At 32.8% G+C, this 26,429-nt stretch overlaps 3 protein-coding genes across 3 annotated transcripts in view; 2 read left to right on the top strand and 1 right to left on the bottom strand.

Moving 5' to 3' along the window:
• Window positions 1-261: 261 nt before the first annotated feature.
• LOC144852428 (WD repeat-containing protein 43-like) lies at window positions 262-7,505 on the top strand. The gene is made up of 16 exons (XM_078710229.1): window positions 262-453; window positions 718-852; window positions 954-1,075; window positions 1,201-1,321; window positions 1,696-1,847; window positions 2,193-2,295; window positions 2,505-2,569; window positions 3,255-3,426; window positions 3,615-3,695; window positions 3,894-4,022; window positions 4,694-4,834; window positions 5,376-5,494; window positions 5,860-6,037; window positions 6,326-6,395; window positions 6,659-6,720; window positions 6,836-7,505. Exons 1-16 carry the CDS (start codon window positions 268-270, stop codon window positions 6,995-6,997), a joined length of 1,998 nt encoding a protein of 665 aa, XP_078566355.1. The 5' UTR covers window positions 262-267; the 3' UTR covers window positions 6,998-7,505.
• A 622-nt stretch (window positions 7,506-8,127) lies between these two features.
• LOC144852427 (uncharacterized) lies at window positions 8,128-19,068 on the top strand. The gene is made up of 15 exons (XM_078710228.1): window positions 8,128-8,207; window positions 8,303-8,495; window positions 9,149-9,265; window positions 9,718-9,831; window positions 10,107-10,331; window positions 10,603-10,716; window positions 11,109-11,252; window positions 11,440-11,601; window positions 12,271-12,360; window positions 12,544-12,801; window positions 13,016-13,354; window positions 13,440-13,517; window positions 13,814-13,861; window positions 14,070-14,105; window positions 14,549-19,068. The coding sequence occupies exons 2-15, from the start codon at window positions 8,453-8,455 to the stop codon at window positions 14,848-14,850; spliced, it is 2,070 nt and encodes a 689-aa protein (XP_078566354.1). The 5' UTR covers window positions 8,128-8,207; window positions 8,303-8,452; the 3' UTR covers window positions 14,851-19,068.
• A 4,320-nt stretch (window positions 19,069-23,388) lies between these two features.
• Window positions 23,389-26,429, bottom strand: part of LOC144852423 (protein jagged-1b-like) — a 52,254-nt gene continuing 49,213 nt past the window's right edge. The window contains exon 25 of the mRNA XM_078710221.1: window positions 23,389-26,180. Coding sequence (XP_078566347.1) covers window positions 25,666-26,180 — 515 coding nt within the window. The 3' untranslated portion in view covers window positions 23,389-25,665. The remainder of the gene's footprint in view (window positions 26,181-26,429) is intronic.

Here is a 26,429-nt window from a genome sequence, read left to right as displayed (position 1 = left end):
TATTCAGTGTCGTATTCAATTCTCAGAGAAAGAACGTTTGTTTTGTAAATTTGGTCTAATTAAATTTGAATTGAAGGTTGGAAGAGTGGTCAATACTTCCATCCAGAGCAGCCATAAAATAGATAATCACAATAATTTTGTTTTACATTTATTTATGTATGGCTACTCCCACTGAAAAATGTTTTGAACACTCTGTTCATGGAAATATTCAGCGATTTAAAAATAAGTCATGAGCATGCGCATTAAGCTACACGTGGGGAACGGAACATGGCGGCGACGAAAAGTTGCGTGCTGTCACCAAATGGTAGCTATTTAGCTGTTTCTAGCCCAGATGGTAGGCTTACAATTTGGGATACAATCACTGGTAGCCCAAAACAAATATATACCCCAAGTTCACATTTGTCGGCAACGTGTACATGTATTTCTTGGAGTTCTTTAAAGCCCGAAATTGAGGTACGTATTCAGTTAGCCTAAAAAGCCACACCACCACCACGCAGAAGCGGAGATTGTTCATGACATGATGCGGGCGCCGTTTGGTTTGTAAATATGGTTTGTTCGGGTAATAAACGTTTGCAGTCGGCCTAGCAATGTCACTGAGGATGACCACGTGTTTTCAAATGCTTCAATTAAAGTTTGTGTCAGTTATATTAATCAAAACATTAATAGTTCATGAAATATTAATCTTGTGAAATATTTAATTTTTATCTATTTTTTCAGGGTGGTCCAAAAAGGAAAAGGAGAAAGTCAATAAAAAACAACAATGAAAAGGAAAATGAAATTATTGCCATGGGAACATCAAATGGCAGTATTTTGTTGTACAGTGTAACAAAAGGAGATTTATTAAGTAAACTGGTAAGTTGCTTAAAATAAGTAAGAATGTTTTAATCAATATATTTGTGAGTATTTTTTGTATGTAACTTCTAACTGTATTTCATATACTGTGTTGTTTTCAGGATGGTGGTCATGATGATACAGTAAATGACTTGTGTTGGCACCCAAAGGATGACACCTTGTTTAGCTGTTCAGATGACCAGTACATTGTCCAGTGGAATGTAAGGGATGGAAAAGTGAAATGGTAGGTTTAGGTCAAAGGTTGAATGGTAGATTTATATTTACTTTCAGTTGTGAGGATGAAATTCTGTTGTTAATGAATAATGTTTGGTTTCCCTCTCAAAACCAATATTTATATCTTCTTTTCAGTAAGTGGAAAGCTGATAAGAACTCTGTAACTTCAATATGTATTAGTCCTTGTGGTAACATCATCATCTCAGCTGGAAGAACTATCCAAGTTTGGGATGTACAATCAAAAGTTGTATTGAAGGTGAGCTTTGTAGCACAAGCAAGCTAGTAAAGTCACATGGGGTACACCATGTGGTTCCAAATAAGAAGAGAATGTCTTGATTGTTATACTACTAGTAATACTACTAACTGCCTGAAGTTAAGACATTCGTTCCTATTTATTTTGGAACCACATGTGTACTGCAACCAAATCCATACAAATCTTAAAACAATATTGATCAAACATGCTGTTTTCCTCAAGTTTTCCACTACAGAACGGATTTAGTATTGCCCCTGGCTTAAATCATTATAAAAAAAACCTGATAACTAAAAAAATGATCACATTGGTGTTGGGATCTCAATTTGCACATACTTTGCCAACATCCGATATTGAAGAAACTTTATTTCTCTCTTCAGAAATTTACAGGTCATGCATCATCGGTTAATAGTCTGCAAATGGTATCCTATAGCAACAGAAGTATTGACGACGATGAGATGTCTGTTTTGGAGTCAGTTGATGGATGTTACTTCATTTCAACAGCGGTTGGGGATAGAATTGTAAATGTATGGTACGTACATATATAAATTGACAACATTTGGTTTGGAATAATAATTAAGTAATGTAATCATATTTGGCCCATGATGACAAACCGTGCACCACTCCGATTCAGTTTTGATGGATAAAACCACAACCACAAATTGTCTGAGGTCATAAGTAAATGTAAATTTCTTTGTAAGTGTGCAAGACTGTAAACATTCAAGCTTGGTTCAAACTATAACACAATGTAAGCGAATAGACCAATCTAAAGCGATGAACTATTCAAACTGTCGCTTGTGTTGCGGATTACGTCTTTATGTTGCGTTCTAGTGGGAACTAACCTTTAAATCTATTTTAACATCCTTTTTCTTGTTAGGCAAATACAGGCAGCTTCTAAGAACAAGTCATCAATAGTTCAGTTCACACTGCCTGATGAGCCAACTCAATTAAACATTTCACAGAAATCGGAGACAGAGCCTGTAAGTAAACCGCTTCATAAATGACTCTTTTTAAACTTTTAGCCCATGATGACAAACCGTGCACCACTCTGAATCAGCCTTGACTGATAAAACCACTACCACAAATTGTCTGAGGTTACACAGAAAAATATTGACAAGATTTAACAACAAAATGCAACAAATATAGCACTCACAAACATTTTATTTTCATCCCTTTTCTTGTTTTTCAGAATATCTTTTTATCAGTTTTAACCAAATCAGGTCAGGTGTACATATTTGACCCAATTTTAAACGGGTAAGTCATAATCTCAAACTTCTTTTATGATACACAATACATTAAAGCTCAGGTACAGGCATGAATTTTAAATATAATATTTGGTTAATTGTACATAAATCAAATATTTGTAACAGAAATCAAGACGAAAAAACATGAATTTCCCTTAATATGGTCAAATACAAAATTTGGCAAAAATCTTCCACAAAAACCAGGAAGACTTTTTTTCAGTAGTTAGGTAGTTAACCTAATGTAATAACATGTCTGGTGACTCCCTAGACGGTGAAAAAAGATGGTGGATATACGGTGGATAATTTTTGCTATAGCATGAAAATAAAAATGTGAAGTTGAATAAAAATATCAGAAATGTAATATTCAAGTTATATTACCTATATTTAGTCATTTGATAAAATTTTTTACCACACCGTTTATTTTTCATAGCTTTTTAAAATGCCCCTCTATTTACAAAATTTGTGTACAAAAGAATACAGATTTTACTGTGTAATTTGAACTATCCCCCCACTAATAAGAAAGTGCTTATTTTCAACAAGCTCGTGTAACACAAATAAAATCTCAAAAATTATGAAACATAGGGGAAACTATAGATCGATAATTATTGTAATGTATGATCAATAGAAATTTTTTGCCCGTACCTGGCCTTTAAGTCTAACGTTTATAACGTTTACGTTTATTTTTCTTTCTTCAGAAGAAGCAAGAAGCCATTGACACACAGGAGTACCATACAGGTGGTTACAGAAGGAAAGCAGAGTGAAATGCCAAAACCTATTCCAATCATGTGTACCATGTTTTACAATGATCCAGAGCAGCGAATGATGCTTATTCACGGCTCATTTATCAAACCAGTATTTGAAAATGTTGTAAGTGTGAATAACAAGTTTATATTCATTGTTTCCATATTTTTCTGTTTTGGGCAGGATGGTTTGTTATTGTGCTAAAGTCTACATTTTTCCTTTTAATCTGTTTTTTCCAGTTATCATTCGATCTTCCTGGTGGTCTTTGTTTATTTTCTTTTATGAATGATACTTATTTATAATTTTGTTGTTAGATTTTTAGCAGCGGAGATGTGTGCTTAATAAGAGATGATCCTTCCATAACTCAGATTAGTCAAGATAAAGCAGCAGATAAAGTAAGTGTTAAGTATCTACTTAATCCTTCATATCAGCCCATGATGACAAACCGTGCACCACTCTGAATCAGCCTTGACTGATAAAACCACTACCACAAATTGTCTGAGGTTACACCATTTAAAGGATATAATTGTTCACTGATTGTAATTGTAATGTAACTGATCTGTAAGTAATCTATGATATATTTTTCTTTTTAGATTCGCAAACCTTTGACCTCCGAGGAGGTGACCTTACTTGCACCTGGTAACATGGCGCCTACTGGTCCATCACAAGATACAAACTCGAACAATTTAAAGAAATCCAAAAGAAAATCACTTAGAACGGAGGTAATATATGTAATAATAATAATAGTTCATTCTTATATAGCATATAAAGGGCTTATTCCTAAGTATGCTATGATGTGTATTTACTACATGCATTTAGTGTTATCATGCATTATTAATGCAACAACACAATCAATAGTTTGTCGAGCTAAGGAATGGAGAGACTAACGTGTTTATTAATACCTGTGGCATGTAGTTACTAGAATCAACTCTTGTTCCTTTTGGATAAATACGACTCAACTGCTTCTTGTTGTAGCTATTAGTTAGTTAAGGTTTCAATATTGTAATATAATATTAATAGTTCATTGTTATATAGTCCATATAAGCAAGCTCTCAATGCGCTGCACATTATTACCCCAGTCATTTTTTGGATCAAACACGTATGGAAACATACTCCCATAATAATGCAGCTAGTAATCAGCACAAAGTTGTGTCTTGATCTAACCGGTACCCATTTTATACACCTGCGTGGAGAGAGGTAAATGTAAGTAAAGTTTCTTGTCTAAGGATACAAGCAATGCGGATGTTGGATTCGAACCACGATCTCACGATCAGTAATCAAACGTCCAACACACTGCACCACACGCCCTAAGTTGGTGATTACTGGGTCTTTGTTGTATTTTTCTTTCATTTATCAACTTCTAATCTATTTTTTATCTTTGCTTTGTTTGCAGCTGTCCTTGGCAGAACGTATAAACACAATGGAGATTGCTCAAGCGGTTCCAGAGACATCAACATCTCAACAACCAAAGACAGAATCTCTGGCGGTGCTGCTAACGCAAGGTCTACAAAGTCGCGATAAGGACATTTTAAGAGTAAGTAATCATAATGCCAAGAAACTTTAAGCCAATAGTTGACAGAATATTATAATAATCATAACCTAATAGTTGACAGAATATTGTATTTTAAAAATTTGTGAGACTTGAATCTTGATTAAGAAAGTTAAAATATTCTTAATATAATTATAACAATATAGTATCTACTTAAACCTTTAGCCCATGATGACAAACCGTGCACCACTCTGAATCAGCCTTGACTGATAAAACCACTACCACAAATTGTCTGAGGTTACACCATTTAGCTCTAGTGTTGCCCAAAAGATGAAGGGCTAGTGTTGCCCGAAAGCTCTGCTAATTTTTCTGGCTTTTTTACTTTATCGTTTTAATTTAGCTTTTTGCTTATTTTATATCTCCATTGAGATCCAGCCACTGATACCCACACAGCATTGCCATTATTTTCAGTAATTTGCCTTTGTATTAATATAACTATAACACACGGTTGTATTAATTTTCACACAGTTTATTTATTATTTTTTAGACTTAACCAGATTCCAATTCTTTTTGTTTTCTTTTCCAGCGTGTTTTTAGATACAACAAAGAAACTTTAATCCGAAATACAGTGAGAAGATTACCGGTTCCATTGGTTATTCCACTTTTGCAAGAGTTGGCTGTACGACTTAATACAAATCCAGAAAAGTGAGTCTAAAGCTCTGTCTACACTATCAAACTAGTTTGACAACAAAAGTTTGATGTGCCCAAATATGGTAGTGATATGATGTCATCATGTCCATATATGGGCACATCACATAAAGTTTGGTAGTGTAGACAAAGCTTTACAAAGTGTATACTGTATGATGATGCTCCCCCTGAACCTGTTGATTCTTTAATACATAACAAAATTTAATAAATAAATTCAGACCAGAAATACATTTTGCCTTGACAAAATCTTACCTTTGTTGATAGAGGATGTTTTAAACATTAATGTTGTATTATTACAGTGAAATATTGCTTTATTATTAAAATTCCACCATTTTGATATTGATAATTATTATTTTTCATAGTGGTCAGAATTGTGTAGTGTGGACAAAGATTGCCCTAAAGATGCATACATCATACCTGATGACTTGCCCGGACCTTGTCCATCTGTTGTCCAGTCTGTACGAGATGATCAACTCTCGCACTACCATGTCCAGCAGGTTGTCTAAGCTGCATGGTAAACTTGACCTTATGTTGACTCAGGTAAAATGATTCAATAGCTTTTTCTTTTTTTTTTATCCGACACAAAAAAAATAATTTTCAATACAAAAATGTACTTACTTTCATGTATTAAATGCTCTGTTTTAAAGTAGACTCTGTTAGTCTGGTTTGAGGTCAGTCACCTCTGTGTTAGTGTTCTTGTTTTCCATGAGCCTGAATCCTGTCCATTGCTGCAACGGTTGTTGTACTACACTGAACTTCATTTGGCACTATACATAGTTGAGTCTCTAACATAACAACTCTATGGGGTTTCTGATTATTACATTTTAGATCATGGAACAAACAGAGGAAAAAGAAGAGAGTGACTTTACCCAATCATCTGCTATTTTGGTTTATGAGGGTGAGTACTAATAAATTAATCCTCATATTTTTGTTTGTATTGTAATAAGCATGCATTAAAAACCCTATTAAGGGGACACCTCCAAGATCCAATTCATAGGGGTTGATCGTAGTGTTAAAACATATATTTCCCTTCATTAGTTTCACGGGATAGTGTCCCCTAAATATGGGTGTCCCACAGGAGGGGTTCTACTGTATAATTATGTTTTGTTGAATTACTTAAACATTTTAAAAAATAAGAAAGCAATACTTGTTTGTTTTTAGAATCCTCTGACGAAATGGAGAATGTCATTGAGGATGGTTTACAGAGTCGATCAGATTCAGAGGTAACATTTTATTATAAATGGTCTAAATACTACACTGCACACTAAATTTAGTCTTGCTCAATTTTAGTCATATTTAAATCTAATGTACAAGGGTTATGATTATTATTTCTTACAGGGAGACTGGGAAGAATTAGAAGAATCTGATATGGAAGTTCACCAAAATGAAATGGATAGTGATGGAGATGAGGGAGGAGGAGAAGAAGAAGAGGAAGAAAATGATACCAGCAGTGAAGAGGAGGAAGACGATGAAGTGGCTGCAAGTGATATGAGTGATTAGCAAATATATATTATATATAAATTTAAGATTTTTTTGGACTATAGAACAAAAGGTGCAGAACAAAAGACTGAATTCAGAGAGCACTGTAAAGGAACACAAGTTGCTTTACTAAATTTAAGCTTCATTTTAAACATCTTAATAAACTTGTATAGTCATCATGTTACCATTGAAAACGTATCTATGTATTATTTTTTTGTTCATATAATTGATATATTTAATACAAATTTCTGTATTCTGTTTGCAAGATTTTGAACCCAAAAAATTCCCTAACTAAAGCTGCTTTATCACGAGCGTTAAGCATGCGATCACATCGAGCATGAATTTGGTTATCTGTTGTCAAGGTAACTAATACACTTTGCTGTATTTTGGTTACAGAATAAGTTAATGAACCCTTTGGGTTTAAAACAACTGGTATAAAAAAAGATTTCACATGATTTTGTTTTTAGCAAGTGGCCTTATACAGACAGTTTTATGTGACACCCCATAAGAAAAAGAAATAAAACAAAAATAGCCATTGCTTTGTTTAGTTTTCATCATGGAAATACAACATTTTGTTATAGAATAAAAAAATGTTGAGAATGTATCATTTTGACAATGATGTCCTATGTATTTTAACAAATTATGGCTTGAAAATTACATTTTGTGTAAAAACTAGTGTATAACAAGAAAGGTTACTTTGTATAAATTGATTAATGCTGAAATTAAATAAGAAAACTCAGTGTACAGCTGACTATCCCACAGTTATTGGTTCCTTGTTATTTGTGTAAATCATTGTGCAAATAAATGTATAATATTTATGTTGTGCTCTTGAAAACAAGAGGAAGGCACGAGCTGTAGCCCTGGTACACAGCCTTCTGTCAAGTGAATATACAAGTTGTAATACAAGCACGTTTAGATATTCAACTTATATTATGTGTATACAGATTATATGTCATTGTTTTTATTATTAAAAATGAATCAATCGACTATAATTCAGGAAAATGGAAGCCAATACTAGTAGCAGCTTTTCAATGATATTCAAGGTAGTGCTACTCTGCCATCCAACAATCGGAATAAGATTATAATGACGTAATACATTTCTGGAGTAGAGGGGAGAGAGGGAGCTATTCTTCCAAAATAAAAATAGAAAAATGGAATTTCCAGTGTCTGCATTTTTTCACCAGAAACGTAACAACGTCATTGCAATTTCTAACCAAAATTGTTGAATAAAGTAAGTATTTATTGTGTTAATTCAATATTTTCACTCTCCGAACATTGAAATAGATTATAATTTCAAAGTTGTTGTGTCTTCCGTCTTGTAAACAGGCATCCAGCCTAGGTTCAACTCCTGGTGTATGTTGTGCAAATACTAACTAACCTGCTGGACAGCGTAGCATCGCCTACAACAGCAGGCGCGGAATTCGTGTCGGTAAACCCTCACCAGCCTAGCCTACCTAGAGCGTAGTAGAAGTAAATATGCCAGGAGAAAAAAAGCAGTTGGACAAGAAACTAGCAGTTGGTATGTATACAATTTAAAGAGAATCACTGACATTATTTGTATAAAAAATATGCTTTCAATTAATTTTATTTGCGATTTTTCTTTCAGTTTAATACGAGATCATCATTGGATGCACTAGTTTAATTAAATTCATGAACAAATTCATGTTTTCAGACAACTGATGCCTCCCACTAATAATAATATCTCAACAGAATAAAACAATTGAATGATTTTAAAACTTACCGTATGAATAAAAGACGAACTAACCAGAAAATGTAAACTACACTCAATGTTACAGTGCCAATATACCCCAAATACATAGTAACGGTTTTCGTCCAACAATCCTCCAATAAAAAAAAGCATTCTCTCATCATGTGATCAATGAAAAATATGATTTCTTAAGCTTATTTATAGAAGTCTTCTTACAGACCATGAATTCTACTAAGTGCATCCAACGAAATATAATCTCAAATATATTGCACAAAAATGTCAAATGACACAAAGGGTCAAAATCCTGCACAAATGTATATTATATCCGGATTGAAACATTCAGTGAATATTTAGTCTAGCTGTTTTTCTATACAAACTGATTACAGTAGGCTAACTTTGATTTCATTCATAAACCTCATCCTAAACTCCTTTTGAAAATGTTAAAATATAAACTTATGTTTCAGTTTCAATCCTACATTGTGAAAATTCACCTGATGACATAAAGTCATTGGCAAAAACGATTGATAAAGAACTCCAGCCAGAACGTGCGTCAAAGTACCGTCGAAACAAAGTCTCATTCGGTAGGTTGAGTACATGTCTTTGGTTCTTACATCTAGTATCATTTCACAATATCGTTTAAAAGTGAGATGTTCTATTTTGTTGATCTAACTTAAAAATAAAGAAATAAATGACAACAATAATAGTAATTATCTTTCGTGAATGCTCTTTAGTAGGATGATGATATTATTTATTTAGGGATGATAATAATAATAATGATAATCTTAATATGCACAATATATCCATACTGGATATGTTAAAAGTAGTTTTCTAGGCATAAACCCACCTCCATTCAAACCTACAGTATATGCTATTTTATGTGACTACAAACTTTATGTGACAAAAAAATGTGATGCCTATATGGACATGATGATGTCATATCACTACCATATTTGGGCATATCACTACAATATTTGGGCACATCACACTAGTTTGATAGTGTAGACAGAGCTTAAAGATTGTTTACCTTTTATAGACAAACTGATTGAACAAGTTGAAGCACTAGAAGGATGGGGAATTTGCGTTATCTCACAAAATGTTCTACAGTTTCTAAGAAAAAGTACAAAGGATGCTGTACAAAAATTTGAGGGTAAGAGATTGCTTGCCTATTTGTAACTTGGATGGTAAAAGTGACCTGTTGAAGATCTGTATCTATTCTGAGCAGATTTCCACTCAACCTGTCTGCTCCGGATTTGGTGTAAATGATCATAAGAAATAACATATATTCTATATTTTGTTTGCCATTCACCACATTCCATTACTATAATACACCTGAAAAATTGCTTTTAAATGTGTATATATGAACTTGTATATACTTGATTGAATGTTGATATAATTATTACAGTACTGCATTTTCATTTGTAGAAAGTTTAACCAAAAAAAGAGATGGATATCCATTGATTGTTTGCCTAAAACTCAACGTGAAGGATGAAGAGGTGCGTGAGTTTCTACCAAACGCGTGGCTGTTGGACATGAACGCTGACTTACTCTGCAACGAGATTTACAAGCTTTGGTTTGGAAATACAGCTTACGTCGATGAAAATGGATTTCATTGCGTTTGTGATGATTGTGATCAACAGATTAACTCTGGTAAGGTTTTACATTCATTTACAGTTACTGGAGAATTACTGCAGTATTCAAATATTTTTTTAATTTTTTTTTTTTTTTAAATTTTAAAATTCTAAAAATTCAAAACCGGTCCAATCCAATCGTCAAATCAGATATCTTGAATTCTAATTTTATGATTACAATATTTAAATGCTGTGCTCATAGTTTGAGGGAAAATGTTGAGTAAATGTAATTTCTGTTTGACTTTGTTATAAAAATGATAATTACATAAAGATGTTTTTCTCTGTTGCAGTTCACATAATCCATGCTGGTGAAAATAAGCAATTCTTACATGATTTAAGTGATGCTTTGGAAGATGAAATCAACCCAGAAAACAGCTGTGAGTTCAGACGATTCTACAGACCAGGTATTACTGAATAACTCTTTGATTTTACTACAGTCAACTCTTCTAATACCAAACAGTCTTACCAAATGTTACATGTTTATGTCTCGTCATGTTGTATTTTTGTGAGGCTCCCTAATGATCAGCTTCAGCTGGATGGCCCACCCCGTAAAGTATTCTTGAAATAATTAAATAAATAAAATAAATAAATGTATGTGTTTCTGGAAATGGAATGTATTTTTAATTGTAAAAATGAATCTGGGACCTTTTTGGACCTCAAGAAAAGTGTCGTTTTGGGAGAGTTTCCATTTTTCGGTATTGGGAGAGTTGACTGCACTGTAGCACAACAAACCTGGGACCTGTAGTTTGCTAGATATCTCAAAGTGCACATTGATATCATGTTTTTTTAATCTCAGGAAGCAAGATAGCAGAGCTAATTTTCAACGATTTGGAGGCGTTTGTTGCGGGTGACAATCAAGATAAATGCATGGTGATTATAAGTGAACATCTCATTCGTGCATTGGATCAATCTCAGACACACAAGGACAAGATTAAGACACGTAAGTTTTAGCGAAAATAAACAATACAGCATTACTTAATTAGGACAAATAGAGAACAGAAGTGACGTAATCCTGACATCCATTGCTTTTCAGATAAAATTGTATTCTTCTTGTTTAAAAAATGTTGTTATATGCAATGTTAAATTAATAAATGTTAAATTTTTGTTTCTTTTTAATTATTTTATAGTTCTCTTTCGGGACTACGCTACACAAATTCCAAATTTTGTTCTTCTGGAGATGACGAGTAACAACATCTTCTCTGATGAATCTTTTATTAAAATCAAAGTGAAGTACGATGAAGATGATTTACAGGCAATTGCAAAGAAATCTCTTTCTATTTGGTGTGGAGGTAGAACATTATTTTATATTAACATCACAGAATGAAGCATCCAAGTAGGTCACTATTGGGATTGCATACTAAACAAGTTACGCAATCTATTAGCATTGGCCCTACTGTAGCTTCATATTCAGACAACATCATACGACGAGGCCTGACGAAACGTTGTGACTCGTTGTTGCTGTCTGAGTTGAATCCTGATGAGATGAGTCGTATTGAGATAACGTTGGGCATAGTTTTTAGTTCGTCGGGAGAACTGTTTAATTACGACGCCTTAATGCACAGAAAGACCAGTGGCAATGTTGAATTACTATTGATATAGGATATTATTAAACCTGAGAAGGTTAAAAAACTTACAACTATGTAAGTGTCATAGCTCTGAAACTTTCCTGCAAAGCAATGGCTTAAGGTTGGCTTTATCTTCTCTTGAAGATAAACACAGTAGAGCTGACAAAGATTTTGTTAAATTCCATATTTTTTTTTATTTTTCCAGTTTTTTTAGACATGGTCATCTTTTAAGATGTGTAAATCTCTTTTTACTACTATTATTTAAGCATCTTTAACATTAGTATCATTAACTTATGTAATACGACTCGCACATAAAATCTATGAGAAGATGCAGCCTATACAAGTAGTTCACTCTTTGCCTTCTTATTAAGGTAAGCATGTACTTATTTACAGAGCCACGATTCAAGTCAGAGCCAGAGGAGTCTGAGTATTATTCTGGAGGAACGCGCCCTGATATAAGTCAGGCTAGTGAAGAAGATACAGGTGATGATTATAAAAAAAAAAGTGTGATGTGCCCAAATTTGGTAGTGATATGCCCAAACATGGTAGTGATGACATCATCATGTCCATATATGGGTGCATCATACATTTTTTGTCACATAAAGTTTGATAGTGTAGACAGAGCTTAAGATTAATATTACACATTCAAACAATTTGTTTCTATAGGAAAGTGTGTTCCGTCCCATGCCAACGAGGAACAGAGTCCAATGAGTGGACTTGTAGTGAACAACTTGACATCCATGGAGAAATCTTTTGGTGAAAGACAAACAGAACAAGGCAAAGCTGAACACCAAATTAACTCACAAGCAATTGAAACAATTCGACACGAAATTTTTAAGCTGGATGGAAAGCCGATGGAGCAAGTGGACGTCATGCACATCAGGTCGGAAAATCCTGCGGATCTTGAAAGCAATCCGCCACAAGGTATGTATTTGGAAAAGGGTTGAACAACGCTTTTTTCAAATTTGGAAATATTATGGAGCAAATATCAAATTATTTTTGCTGTTTTGTTTTTATATATCAAATCTATTTCAGCTGAAAGGTTTATAAGGAGGTATAAACTACAAATACAAAACTATAAATGGATTCAAGAATTCAATATTCTTGGGATTCACAAGATTTGTCAATTTTTTTTTAGATTATCAGCCAGAAAACCCAAATGCTGTAAAAGGAAAATTTGTTCTTAATGGTTCCAACAACTCTCTAAGTATGAACGAAGGTATTCGTAGAGCTCAGGACATCTCTTACAATAAAGATGTCAGAAACAGAGACCACAATAATGAAGTAGCAGACAACAAGATGCCCAAGCCAGAACCAAGACATGCGGGGAGTGAAGCCCTGCAGAGCTCTTTGCCCAGCGCTGAAGCACTCTCTACAGGTATTGCCTTCAAGGAAGAGTCAGTTGATTATGTGCCATCAGCTAGTGGCAAGAAAAAAGACAGCAGCGAAGATGGAATGAAATCTGTTTCAATGAAAGGTAAGCTTCTGCTTCCTTCTCAGGCTCTCAATTACATTCAAACAAATTGCTTGACCTTATATATTTAACTTTTTTTTCTCCTCAGAAGTCGAAACCATGAATGAATGTGTATCTTTGCCGCTGAATCAAAACCAACAAATTATAAACGATGATTCTCATTCAGGTATACTTAACTCATATTGTCTTTCTCCATTAATGAACTTAGTGAATATTCACCAATTACAGTATAGATAGATAGTATTTCACTTAACTTAATGAATATTTAAGTATTTCCCTTAAATTTAGATAGGAAATTGTTTTTTAATTTAAGGGTATGTGTTTCCCGTAACAGTGAATGATGAATAAGGTCACTGAGGCCTATAAATACCAACCTACCAACCCAATACTGTACTCATAATGGGTGCTTCCACCCAGGAACATAGTGGTACTAGTGCTGAACAATGCTCATTTTCTTTACAGGCCCAACCTCATTACCATCTAATCTTAATCCGAGAACAAACAGACAAGGTAAGTTTTCCCTTTTTTTATTTTCTTTTTTTCATCGTTATTATTCAAATTTTAAAAATTGTTATTGTCCAATAATAATTTATACAAAATGGGTTTGTTTGATACACTACAGAAAGACAATTACGGTCCCAAAAATAACACAAATAAGTACTACTAAGCCTAATAAGCACAGTCATTGTATGTTTAAACTTAATTTTTGCAATTCTAGTAAATATGTCAGAATCAAGAGAATTTTCAAAGAAAGGTTAGTAAATTAGCTTATTTACTTTTCTTTATTTACTGTAAAGAAGATAACCTGTGCAGATTCTTCATTAAAAAATAAACTTATATTAAAGTGTGGTTCCCACTAGAACGCAACGTAACGCAGCGACATATCGACGCAAAGTGCTGTATTGCATAATCACAAGTGGTTTTAACATCGCAGGTTTGATTTCACGCAGGCGGGAGCAAACACAATTATTAGAAGGGCATTTTCTTACGTTAAGTAGGTTGCGTTACGTTATGTTGCTACTGGTAACCAAGCTTAAGTGGTCCTCTATAAATGCAAACAAAACACATGTATACAACAATATAAAACATGAAAATGTGTAGACGCAATCCGTAGCTCACCTGTGTTGTCACTTCATCCTTTCATTACCATCAGCATTATATTTTTTAGAGTATTCATGAATTTCTTTATTTCATCAGTTTTCAGCCCAGACACACTGGCTGGTATACAGGTTCAATGTCGCAAAGACCTGATAGATAGACTGGATCTACCGATTCCTTGCGTTCACGATTGGCGTAACTTGGCTGGTCACTACGGAGTTTGCAATTCAACGATCCATGTATGGAGCGGTAAAATGCCTGTTGTTAGTGCATCTACCGCACTTTTTGATTGGTTGCAAGCTCTTAGGCCAGAATTGACCGTGGCACAATTCAAGAATGACCTGCACACCTTCAGAAGAAGAGATGCAGTAAAAATCTTGGAGAAGTATGGCTACGAATAAAGTAATTATTAACATATGGATACAAATAAAGTAATTATGAATCTTTCTTGGTCATCACAATCAATGTATCATATGGCTACAAATAAAGTAATTATTACTCTTTCTTAGTCATCACAATCAATGTATCATGTTAACATATATAACATATATGCCACCTTTAATTTGTTTTTTGTTTACATCTGAAATACAACATTTATTTCTTGATGTTCAAACTTGTTGTCTTTCTTTCCTTGGAGAATCAAGAAACAGTTATTCATTTAATGTATGGCCTTTAGGCCAAATATTGAAATAGGGCAAATAGGGCACATTTGATGGTGTCTATTGCCCAAGTAAATAGGGCAAATAGGGCACATTTTACTGTGTCTATTGCCCAAGTAGATAGGGCAAATAGGGCACATTTTACTGTGTCTATTGCCCAAGTAGATAGGGCAAATAGGGCACATTTTACTGTGTCTATTGCCCAAGTAGATAGGGCAAATAGGGCACATTTTACTGTGTCTATTGCCCAAGTAGATAGGGCAAATAGGGCACATTTTACTGTGTCTATTGCCCAAGTAGATAGGGCAAATAGGGCACATTTTACTGTGTCTATTGCCCAAGTAGATAGGGCAAATAGGGCACATTTTACTGTGTCTATTGCCCAAGTATGTATATAATTTCAAGATGTAGCAAACTAGTTGATTAAAGCATAACATTGTTGTTTCAGTATAAGTGTATCATCTATATGATATTTACAATGGTTGGTATTTAACGTAATTGATATATTTATTTAACTGCATGAGACTGCTGTCTACAAATAGTTGGACGGCAGACCCAGAAACTAGTCGGTTACAAACTTGAAATATCATTTTATTTTACAAAAAATATCTAGAAAAATCAAAATAGATCTGTTACAGTGTAAATAATATTTCATTGAGGTTTAATGACTGTCCGTAAAAACAACAGCAAGAATCTCTAGTTATGATTTGATATCTTCAGCATGTACAGTGTTCAAATTCATTCATTCATTTACTTTATTTCATATATAGTATCCCTATTTTAAGTCTAAAAAGGGCCAATCTGGGAAAAAATTAGAAACAAGTGTTTCTCAACTGATTTAAGTTATATAGGTTCTATATATCCACCAAAAAAAAGTTCCAGCTCATCTGGCCTGGGGAAAGCCGCCATTTTGGATTTTTAAAATGGCCGCCATAAAATACATATTTTTGCTTATATATCAGCTTCCACATCATGTATGGATATGATTTTGGTGGCAAAGTATATGTTTTGAGGGTCAATGAATCCAAATACAGCATTTTGAAGGTTACTGAATGTCCGCCATCTTGTTTTTCAAAATGGCCGCCATAAAATACAGATTTGTACTCATCTCAACTTCTACATCGTGTATGAACGTGATTTTAGTGACAAAGTGTAGTTGTGAGTGTCAAGAAATCGAAAAACAGCATTTTCGTAATTCACTCAATGGCCGCCATTTTGTTTTTCAAAATGGCCACCATAAAAATACAGATTTTTGCTCTTATCTCGGCTTCCACATAATGTTTGGAAGTGATTTTGGTGGCAATGTATATATTTTGAGGGTCAAGGATTTCAATTACAGCATTTTTTTGAAGTTCACTTAATGGCCACCATTTTGTTTTTTTTTAAATGGCCGCCATAAAATACAGATTTTGCTAATTTCGTAGATCATATAAATAATGAAGACATAATTTTGATCACTAAGTCTATGTTTTGATTGTTACAGAATAAAAAATCAGCATTCTAAAATACAGAGTCGGAAAGTGATCAGATCTTCTTATTCCATTTAGGACCAAATTTCATAGTTAACCCATTGACCCCCAAGTTTATTTTGCTCCCCGGGGACCCAAAAAGCATATGTCACATAATTAACCCTAACTTTTTTTCTAAACACAGTCTACAGACATTAAAAAAATTAAAAAAGAAAAATAATGGAAAGGACATTTTATTTCCAAATATGTTATCAAATTTGTGTTACAACTTATTTTTGCGGAGTACAGATTATGCAAATTTTAGAAATATTTTAGGAAAATTATTAAAAATTTGTAATTTATCTTTGACTACCAAATGCACAAAAAATATTAAATATTTCATAATAAAACTCATCTCTTCATCAGAACCTATTTCTTCTCTTCAAAATAAGACCAAACTTGACCATTATGAATGACCGGTTTCGAAATTATAAAGAAATTAGTAGACCGACTCATCCGAGGTTGACCATATGGGGCCTAGGCCTATCGGGAGCCGCCCCGAGAGCGTCGTCGCCGCTGTTTGTTCACCGGGAATGTTAAAAATAACATCCCGAAAGCGAATTGGAATTCGCGATTCTCACGCGCACCGGCATCCCTCGGGAGCTTAGTCCGCTATTTTAGATGTGTAGCTTGCAGAAAATTAGACGAAAATGCGTCGAAAACTTATGAAATTAAAACAAGTTTGGTATCAAAATGTTTGTCAAAAGTTATGCTTCAATAAACTGACCTTTGCGCAGAGTTTGAACAAATATTTCATGCCCATAATGCATCTGACATGTCAGGGTTCATATTACATTCAAAGGTAAACAATATGGCGCGGCCCTCGTGAGGACATGGTCACGACTTTTCTCCGGTAGAAAAATCACATTTTTACATGGAAATATGACGATTTAGACACTGTAACTGATACATAATCTTTATTTATTATACATTTATTGTAAACATGCTTCAAAATAGTGATTATTACAAATAAAGATGGATTTTAGACGATTTTACGTTGTATGTTTAGGCCTAGATTCATTCAACGCGCCTGTCGCGTTTCGAACAGCGTGCTTCGAAAAACGGTTATATTTTCGAATTTTATTTGCAAACTAACTTCAACAATTGTTTTTATATATTTAGAAGCATATTTTTAAAAAAGAAGTTGTGAGTATTTTGTATAATTTGTTGTCACGATTCATGCACAGCAAACTGCGCATGTAAATTCAATTTATTGACTTATTCTCGTCATCACTTTCCAACTGTATTTCAAAAGCTGAATTTTGTTTTTATTCTGTAACCTTCAAAACATAGGCTTAGCAAAATCATAATCATAGTAGCTCATAAATTAGCAAAAACCTGTAGCTTATGGTGGCCATTTTGACAATCAAAATGGTGGCCATTGAGTGAACTTCAAAAAGCTGTATTTAGATTTCTTGACCCTCAAAACATAAACATTGCCACCAAAATCACTTCTATGCACGATGTAGAAGCTGAGGTACGAGGACAAATTGGTAAATTTATGGCAGCCATTTTGAAAAACAAAATGGCGGGCATTAGGTGAACTTTAAATTACTATATTTGAATTCCTTGACCTTCAAAACATATACTTTTCTACCAAAATTACGTTCATATGATGTAGAAGCTGAGATATGAGAAAAAATCTGTAAATTTTATAGCAGCCATTTTGATTTTCAAAATGGCGGCCATTAGGTGAAATTCAAATTAATGCTGTATTTGGATTCCTTGACCGTCAAAACCTACATTTTGCCACCAAAATCATGTCTATACATGATGTAGAAGCTGAGATAAGCACAAATCTGTATTTTAAGGCGGCCATTTTGAAAAACAAGATGGCGGTCATTGAGTGAACTTCAAAATGCTTTATTTAGATTCCTTGACCCTCAAAACATACACTTTGCCACCAAAATCATTTCCATGCATGATGTAGAAGAAGAGATATGAGCAAAAACCTGTATTTTATGGCGGCCATTTTGAAAATCCAAAATGGCAGCTTTCCCCAGGCCAGATGAGCTGGAACTTTTTTTTGGTGGATATATAGACCCCATATGACACAAATCAGTTGAGAAACACTTGTTTCTAATTTTTTCCCAGAGAAAGTGTAAAATGGGGATACTAATAGTACATGATCCATATAAAAAACATTCCAACCAGAAAATTAACAATAATATTTTCCACAAAAACAACCTGAATGTTAATTTGCATCAACACTGATGCACATTGAAAATCATGTGAAGTTACAACTTGTCTCTATTGAAAATTTATTTTATTCTTGTTTGTGAATTATAGACTAAATAGATTTTAATTAATTTACAATTGTGGAGTATTTCTTGTGTAGTTATAAATACAATCAAAATATTAATTGCATACTTATAACTATATTCATTAGAGAATATGTATAATTATTAGGTTTTATCTGTTTAGATAATAAAGTAGAAATGCGTTGTTTTCATATTGTTTACAGCTGACACTGCATTACTAATTAGGTGATCATTTAGAATAAAATGATCACCTATTGTTATTGTATAAAATCTTTATTATTATTTTTAGGTGATCATTTAGAATAAAATGATCACCTATTGTTATTGTATAAAATCTTTATTATTTTTTTTTTTCTTTTTATTGTTTCTGTACACTATTTTGTGTAACAATTATCTCAAAAAGTTTAATGTCAATGATTACCAAAATTTCAGAATATCTTTCAAATAATATAACTTAATCCTAATAAGCTTTCCAGCGTGATCACTCATCCGTGACGACATTTATACGCCATTTTGCGAAATCACATTATCAATCATATCTCCATAATTCATTATCACATATTAATGAAATTCACTACACATAAACTTCAGGTCAAGGGTAAAAATATTAGCAAATAAAAACGCACGCACACGTAGGGTCATGCGCGTGAAATCGCGCGTTAAAAATTTAAAACGTTCAAAATTAAGTTTTGATCAATTTAGAGCATGAATTAGGCCATTTGCGTGTTTCCAAAAATTACTGCGCAAAAAAAATTTTGCGCGCGCGATACTTAAAAAGCGTAAAAAATATTAATTTTTTTTACAAATCTCATTCTACTCACCATCCTTAGTACATTCACCAAATTTGAGTCAGTTCCGACTTAAAATAACGCTATACGAGCACGTTAAAAATGACAACATGCGCACATTAATTTTACAAAAGTTCTGAAAATGGTGAAAAATAGGTCTTTTTTAAAATGAAAATAATTCTCCAGAATGCAAGATGACCCCCGATTTTTTTAACTTATTCTGGAAGCCATTGAGTTGTAGATATGAATTCATGTACACATTTGACGTACAAAATGTTTTGACGTCATCAAATGGCCACTTGAATTTAAAAATTAGGATTTGTTATCTTTTTGTGTCGATTATCACATTCAACAGAGCGCATCTTGGTTATGTGTGCTCGAATTTCGCACAAATTTCAGTATGTGCTTGCTTAATTAATTATCTTTATCATAAGTTGACACTATTTTCATTTTATTGACGTCATCACGCGTAAAAACTTGAATAACGTAGGCCGTGTAATTTCACCTTCGCAGTAAATTTGAATATCTTACAGCTCTTCAGAATTGAAGGTTACCTTGATGATTATAATTTATTATGAAAGCTGATGAAATGTAGATATTAATTCATATAAAAATTAAGCCTATTGGATGTTGTGACGTTAACATATGGCCAGTGGAAGTGAAAAAGTAGTTTTTTCATATTTTTCGTCAAAGTTATACACATTTCAAAGAGCGCGCACAGCGCTTCTACGTGCCAAATTTTTTTCCAAATCTTATATTTTTTTGCTCAATTAATTATCTTTCGAAATCGTCATCTTAAAGTTTAGTTTGATAACGTCATCATGCCAAAAAATTAGAACATGTGTGTCCCGTAATTTCACCTATGCTACACTGTATATAGATATACAGTATATACTGTACATATGGCATATAGGCACAACTCAGCACTATAAGCGTATAATGGGATGGCATACATCAACATTTTCCGATCGTATGTTAACGTACGTGCATGTTTAAAAAAAATTAATTTCAGTAAAATGATAAAAATGATCACCTATAATTCGTCAAAGTGACGAATTAAATTCTAGTTTTTTTTTTTATTATTTTTTTTCTTTTTATTGTTTCTGTACACTATTTTGTGTAACAATTATCTCAAAAAGTTTAATGTCAATGATTACAAAAATTTCAGAATATCTTTCAAATAATACAACTTAATCCTAATAAGCTTTCCAGCGTGATCACTCATCCGTGACGACATTTATACGCCATTTTGCGAAATCACATTATCAATCATATCTCCATAATTCATTATCACATATTAATGAAATTCACTACACGTAAACTTCAGATCAAGGGTAAAAATATTAGCAAATAAAAACGCACGCGCACGTAGGTTCATGCGCGTGATATCGCGCGTTAAAAATTGAAAACGCTCAAAATTAAGTTTTGATCAATTTAGAGCATGAATTAGGCCATTTGCGTGTTTCAAAAAATTACTGCGCAAAAATGCGTTTTTGCGCGCGCGATACTTAAAAAGCGTAAAAAATATGAATTTTTTTTACAAATCTCATTCTACTCACCATCCTTAGTACATTCACCAAATTTGAGTCAGTTCCGACTTAAAATAACGCTATACGAGCACGTTAAAAATGACAAAATGCGCACATTTATTTTACAAAAGTTCTGAAAATGGTGAAAAATAGGTCTTTTTTAAAATGAAAATAATTCTTCAGAATGCAAGATGACCCCCGATTTTTTTAACTTATTCTGGAAGCCATTGAGTTGTAGATATGAATTCATGTACACATTTTACGTACAAAATGTTTTGACGTCATCAAATGGCCACTTGAATTTAAAAATTAGGATTTGTTATCTTTTTGTGTAGATTATCACATTCAACAGAGCGCATCTTGGTTATGTGTGCTCGAATTTCGCACAACTTTCAGTATGTGCTTGCTTAATTAATTATCTTTATCATGAGTTGACACTATCTTCATTTTAATGACGTCATCACGCGTAAAAACTTGAATAACGTAGGCCGTGTAATTTCACCTTCGCAGTAAATTTGAATATCTTACAGCTCTTCAGAATTGAAGGTTACCTTGATGATTATAATTTATTATGAAAGCTGATGAAATGTAGATATTAATTCATATAAAAATTAAGCCTATCGGATGTTGTGACGTTAACATATGGCCAGTTGAAGTGAAAAAGTAGTTTTTTCATATTTTTCGTCAAAGTTATACACAATTCAAAGAGTGCGCACAGCGCTTCTACGTGCCAAATTTTTTTCCAAATCTTATATTTTTTTGCTCAATTAATTATCTTTCGAAATTGTCATCTTAAAGTTTAGTTTGATAACGTCATCATGCCAAAAAATTAGAACATGTGTGTCCCGTAATTTCACCTATGCTACACTGTATATAGATATACAGTATATACTGTACATATTGTATATGGCATATAGGCACAACTCAGCACTATAAGCATATAATAGGATGGCATACATCAACATTTTCCGATCGTATGTTAACGTACGTGCATGTTTAAAAAAAATTAATTTCAGTAAAATGATAAAAATGATCACCTATAATTCGTCAAAGTGACGAATTAAATTCTAGTTCTCTTTAGTTTTATATGAAAGGTGATAAGTCAATATTTTACCCATTTCAACAACAAAAAATTCTGAGAAATTTTCCCTGAAGATGTCCATATTACTATAGTACAAGGAAATTTTGTATAGGGATTTTTTCGAAAAATGGCCAAAAAAAGTTTTTAAAATTCAATTATTATGCTATAAAATTGCTCTATATGATCATATATTGCTTTATCATCATCTTATAGTACCATAGATACCAGTTTTGTCGAAAATAAAAGGGTTGAAAAATGGCCATTTTTGGAAAAAATCCCTGTACTACAGAGATTTTTTTCGAAAAATGGCAAAAATATCAAGTTTTTAAAACTCAATTATTATGCGATAAATTTGCTCTGTATGATCATATATTGCTTTATCATCATCTTATAGTACATAGACACCAGTTATGTCAAAAAATAAAAGGGTTGAAAAATGGCAATTTTTTGAAAAAAATCCCTGTACTATAGTACAGGTTTTTTTTTTGAAAAATGGCCAAAATATCATGTTTTTAAAATTCAATTATGGGATAAAATTGCTCTATATGATCATATATTGCTTTATCATCATCTTATAGTACCATAGACACCAGTTTTATCGAAAAATAAAAGGGTCGAAAAATGGTCATTTTTGGAAGAAATCCCTGTACTAGTACAGGTTTTTTCTTGAAAAATGGCAAAAATATCAAGTTTTTAAAATTCAATTATGCGATAAAATTGCTCTATATGATCATATATTGCTTTATCATCATCCTATGGTACCATAGACACCCGTTTTATTGAAAAATAAAAGGGTCGAAAAATTGGCCAAAATATCAAGTTTTTAAAATTCAATTATGCGATAAAATTGCTCTATATGATCATATATTGCTTTATCATAATCCTAAAGTACCAGTTTTGTCAAAAAATAAAAGGGTTGAAAAATGGCCATTTTTGAAAAAAATCCCTGTACTATTATTATACATAATTATGTACATTCTATGTGCTGTAATTACAAAACTAATTGTCGATATACAGTCCATTCATTTTTGGTAAAATCCACCAAATTATAGCAATTTCTGAATTAAATTATTTTCATTATATTCCCGAGGTGTGAAAAAAACAGGCAAGGAATACTTGTTGTGTAGGTTTATTGCTACAGTAGTGATCACAACAAATGCAAAAAAAAAAATATCTCTTAAAATAATAACATGCATGTGCTAAATCTTGAAAATGATCTCATTGATAAACTGCAAGCAAGGATAGTGTTTGATGATTATGACATCATCATTATGACATCATCAACATAATTAAATTAACTGATGACTCTCATTCATTTCCATCTACACTTAATTAAAATTTAAATATTTTACAAACTTCATTTGTTAAAAAAAAAACTTAAATTACATATTTTGTACATACAAAAGGCACCAAGGGTTGATTGGTTGGTTCTTATCACATGATCACCATAGACACTAATGCGTCCATGGTAACGTCTTATTTCATTAGATTTATAAAAACAATATTCTTAGTAAGAGACTATGAGTAAATAGTTAATATCTTGTTTTGATATTTTAAAATTTCTACAAACAATAATTTCATAATATAATAATATATCTATCTTTTTATATCCACTGTGTTACTTTTAAAGTATACAATGAAATCACTTCTGACAAAAATAGGTAATTCATATGTTTTCATGATCAGAAATATGTAGTATTACTTCAAATTTAGGCATTAAAGAATATTAATTTATACATTAATAAAAATAAAGTGTATCTCTTAAGAACAGCGTAGTAGGCCTACTGTACATGATGTATACACGTACAGTAAATTAATATAAAATCTACATAAAGTACATAATTGAATGCTGGGCAATGCTTCTTAACATTTCCAACTTTTACTGCAGTTCTACAGTATTTTACCGTGGTTGCTGCAGTATTTTGTTACAGTTACAGTTACAGCATGTAACTTGTCATACATCAATCAAGTTGTTCTTCTAAATATTTTAGTAATCTTCTTAATAGAAATATCATTATAGTATTAGTAGTTGGACGGATAGGCCTTCTGCTAGCAAATTTTGGATTTTAAATATTTGAACAAGTTTCAATTTGCTATAAAATATCTACTTTGTGCTTTAACGAAATGTAATCCTTCTAAATGTTTAAAGACAGAAACTAATTTTGTGCACCATTATTTATTGAATACTAGGTTTTAAACCAAATTATTAACATCTAAAGGTTTTATTATTATCATATTATCTTGTTCACTCCATATTTACATTACTTCTTGTATGGGGAATGAACATTAATAAATACAAGGTGACATTATTGACATGGAATGCTGCTGCTTCTGCCCTCAATCCCAACTTACCACCCCCATGGCAACCATGCCAACCATGGTAAACAATCTTTATACATTAAAAACACAATCAATTTTTGTACATTTTGTGATGTAAACAAAGATATTGAAATACTTGAACCCTTACACAAAAACTGTATAATTCAAGTACCACCACAATTTCACTATGAAAATAAATATATAACAATTACTTAAGGACATAATGTACAATATATTTGTTTTTTGTTTAGTTTAATAAGCAGCTGTATTTGTGAAAAATAAAGAAATGGATGAGAAACAACTTAAGTTGCTTCTAGCTGATAACACACTGTACCAATATCCATGAGTGTGTGGTAAGTCACATTCAGAATAAGCCTTATATGATGACAATTGGCTTGATCACCCCCTCTATGAAATGAGCTTCAAACTTGGCAGCCACAATGTCCTCAGTGCACTACCAATTGCATGCTGGGAAGAAGTGTCTGAATCAGCTTCATTGGTTGTTATGGCAGTACACTTCTTGTGTTGCTAGTAACAGCATACTACATATCATCACAGACTAGTTAATCTTCTTGTTACCACAGCAACTGTTCCATTTAACAAAGAATAATATTTTAATAATAAAATTTCTTTTGGTCACAAGAATAATTACAATCGGTGATTGGTCCCACATAACAATAAAGTAGAATTTTTCTTGATAACGTTGAATTCAAATGTCATTATAGTGAATTCGCTATCTCTCCCAGAATTCCTCACTTCCAGTTGCCATATTCTGGATGAAAAATACAAAATCTGGGACAAGCTGAGAGATACGATACGTCCATCATTACCTTTACTCAAACTTGAACCAAAAGGTATCAATATAAAAAGAAGGACCAACTTTGAAATATTCAAACATTTCCGTAAAAGACAAAGTTGTAAAATTCTGTATACTTTAAATAAAATATGCTATAAAATAAAAATAGTTTTGAAAACATAGTTTATATATGGCGGCGGCGGCAGGTGTGTGTACAAGAAGTGTATGTGATGTTGATAGGTGGTTTGAATACAAGCGAAGTGTCAAACCTAAGATCACAACATTATCTCAACTTGACCTGCACTATTCACTGCTTGTTCATTAGTTTGTTTATTTCTGCTGTTGATTTCAGAATCGTGATTAAGTCGCTCAGATTGTAATTCTGTTACACTTTCAAGTTTACCCGACAGCGGTCTCAATAAAGAGTTTTTGTGTGAGGGCGCTGAACTGCCCACGTGCACGTCAGCCGTGCATTTTTGCGAGTTTTTCTCTGCACAGTCTGTAACATCTTTTTTCTGTGTGCAATTCGCATGATTTGAACCCAGTTTGCTGGGTTTTGATGCATCCACCTTATCCGCCGCTCTTTGGTTTGTATATAGTTGATTATGATATCGTTTTATTGCGGTTTGCTCATTATTTTTAGGTTCTGACGCAGTCGTTACTTCCTGGTCTTCGCACGGAACCTGCTTTCTTCTGTGTCTTCGATAAACACGATAAAATACAAATAATAACACAACCACTGATATCAATAGCACAACAAGAAGGGCGAACATCCATAAATTTTGGGAGACTGTAAATAAAATGAAATTTAACTGTCTTATTATAATTGAATTACTAAATACAAATATCAAAAGAATCAAAATGAATAATCTTATATTGAAATCCAATGAATCTTTCTCAACAAATACAAACATAATGAATAATCATGTGATTGTCATGTGATAATCATGTGATTGTGTCATTTAGTGATTTTAGCAGCAGTTTTTTCTTTCAATAAATGTATTGTAATAAAGCGGCAAGTATCAAAATGTATACTTAC

The sequence above is a fragment of the Antedon bifida genome, chromosome 9 (assembly GCF_963402885.1).
Source record: "Antedon bifida chromosome 9, ecAntBifi1.1, whole genome shotgun sequence".
NCBI lineage: Eukaryota > Metazoa > Echinodermata > Crinoidea > Comatulida > Antedonidae > Antedon > Antedon bifida.
This window is presented reverse-complemented; position numbering and strand designations above follow the sequence as displayed.

What these genes read in the sequence shown, in the direction of transcription:
- LOC144852428 (XM_078710229.1), top strand. Translation starts at nt 268, where the DNA reads ATGGCGGCGACGAAAAGTTGCGTGCTGTCACCAAATGGTAGCTATTTA. An exon ending in GCGATAAGGACATTTTAAGA is followed by an intron (nt 4,835 to 5,375) that starts GTAAGTAATCAT and finishes TTTCTTTTCCAG; the next exon opens with CGTGTTTTTAGATACAACAA. An exon ending in TGCTATTTTGGTTTATGAGG is followed by an intron (nt 6,396 to 6,658) that starts GTGAGTACTAAT and finishes GTTTGTTTTTAG; the next exon opens with AATCCTCTGACGAAATGGAG.
- LOC144852427 (XM_078710228.1), top strand. Translation starts at nt 8,453, where the DNA reads ATGCCAGGAGAAAAAAAGCAGTTGGACAAGAAACTAGCAGTTG. An exon ending in GGCTAGTGAAGAAGATACAG is followed by an intron (nt 12,361 to 12,543) that starts GTGATGATTATA and finishes TTGTTTCTATAG; the next exon opens with GAAAGTGTGTTCCGTCCCAT. An exon ending in AAGAGAATTTTCAAAGAAAG is followed by an intron (nt 14,106 to 14,548) that starts GTTAGTAAATTA and finishes TTATTTCATCAG; the next exon opens with TTTTCAGCCCAGACACACTG.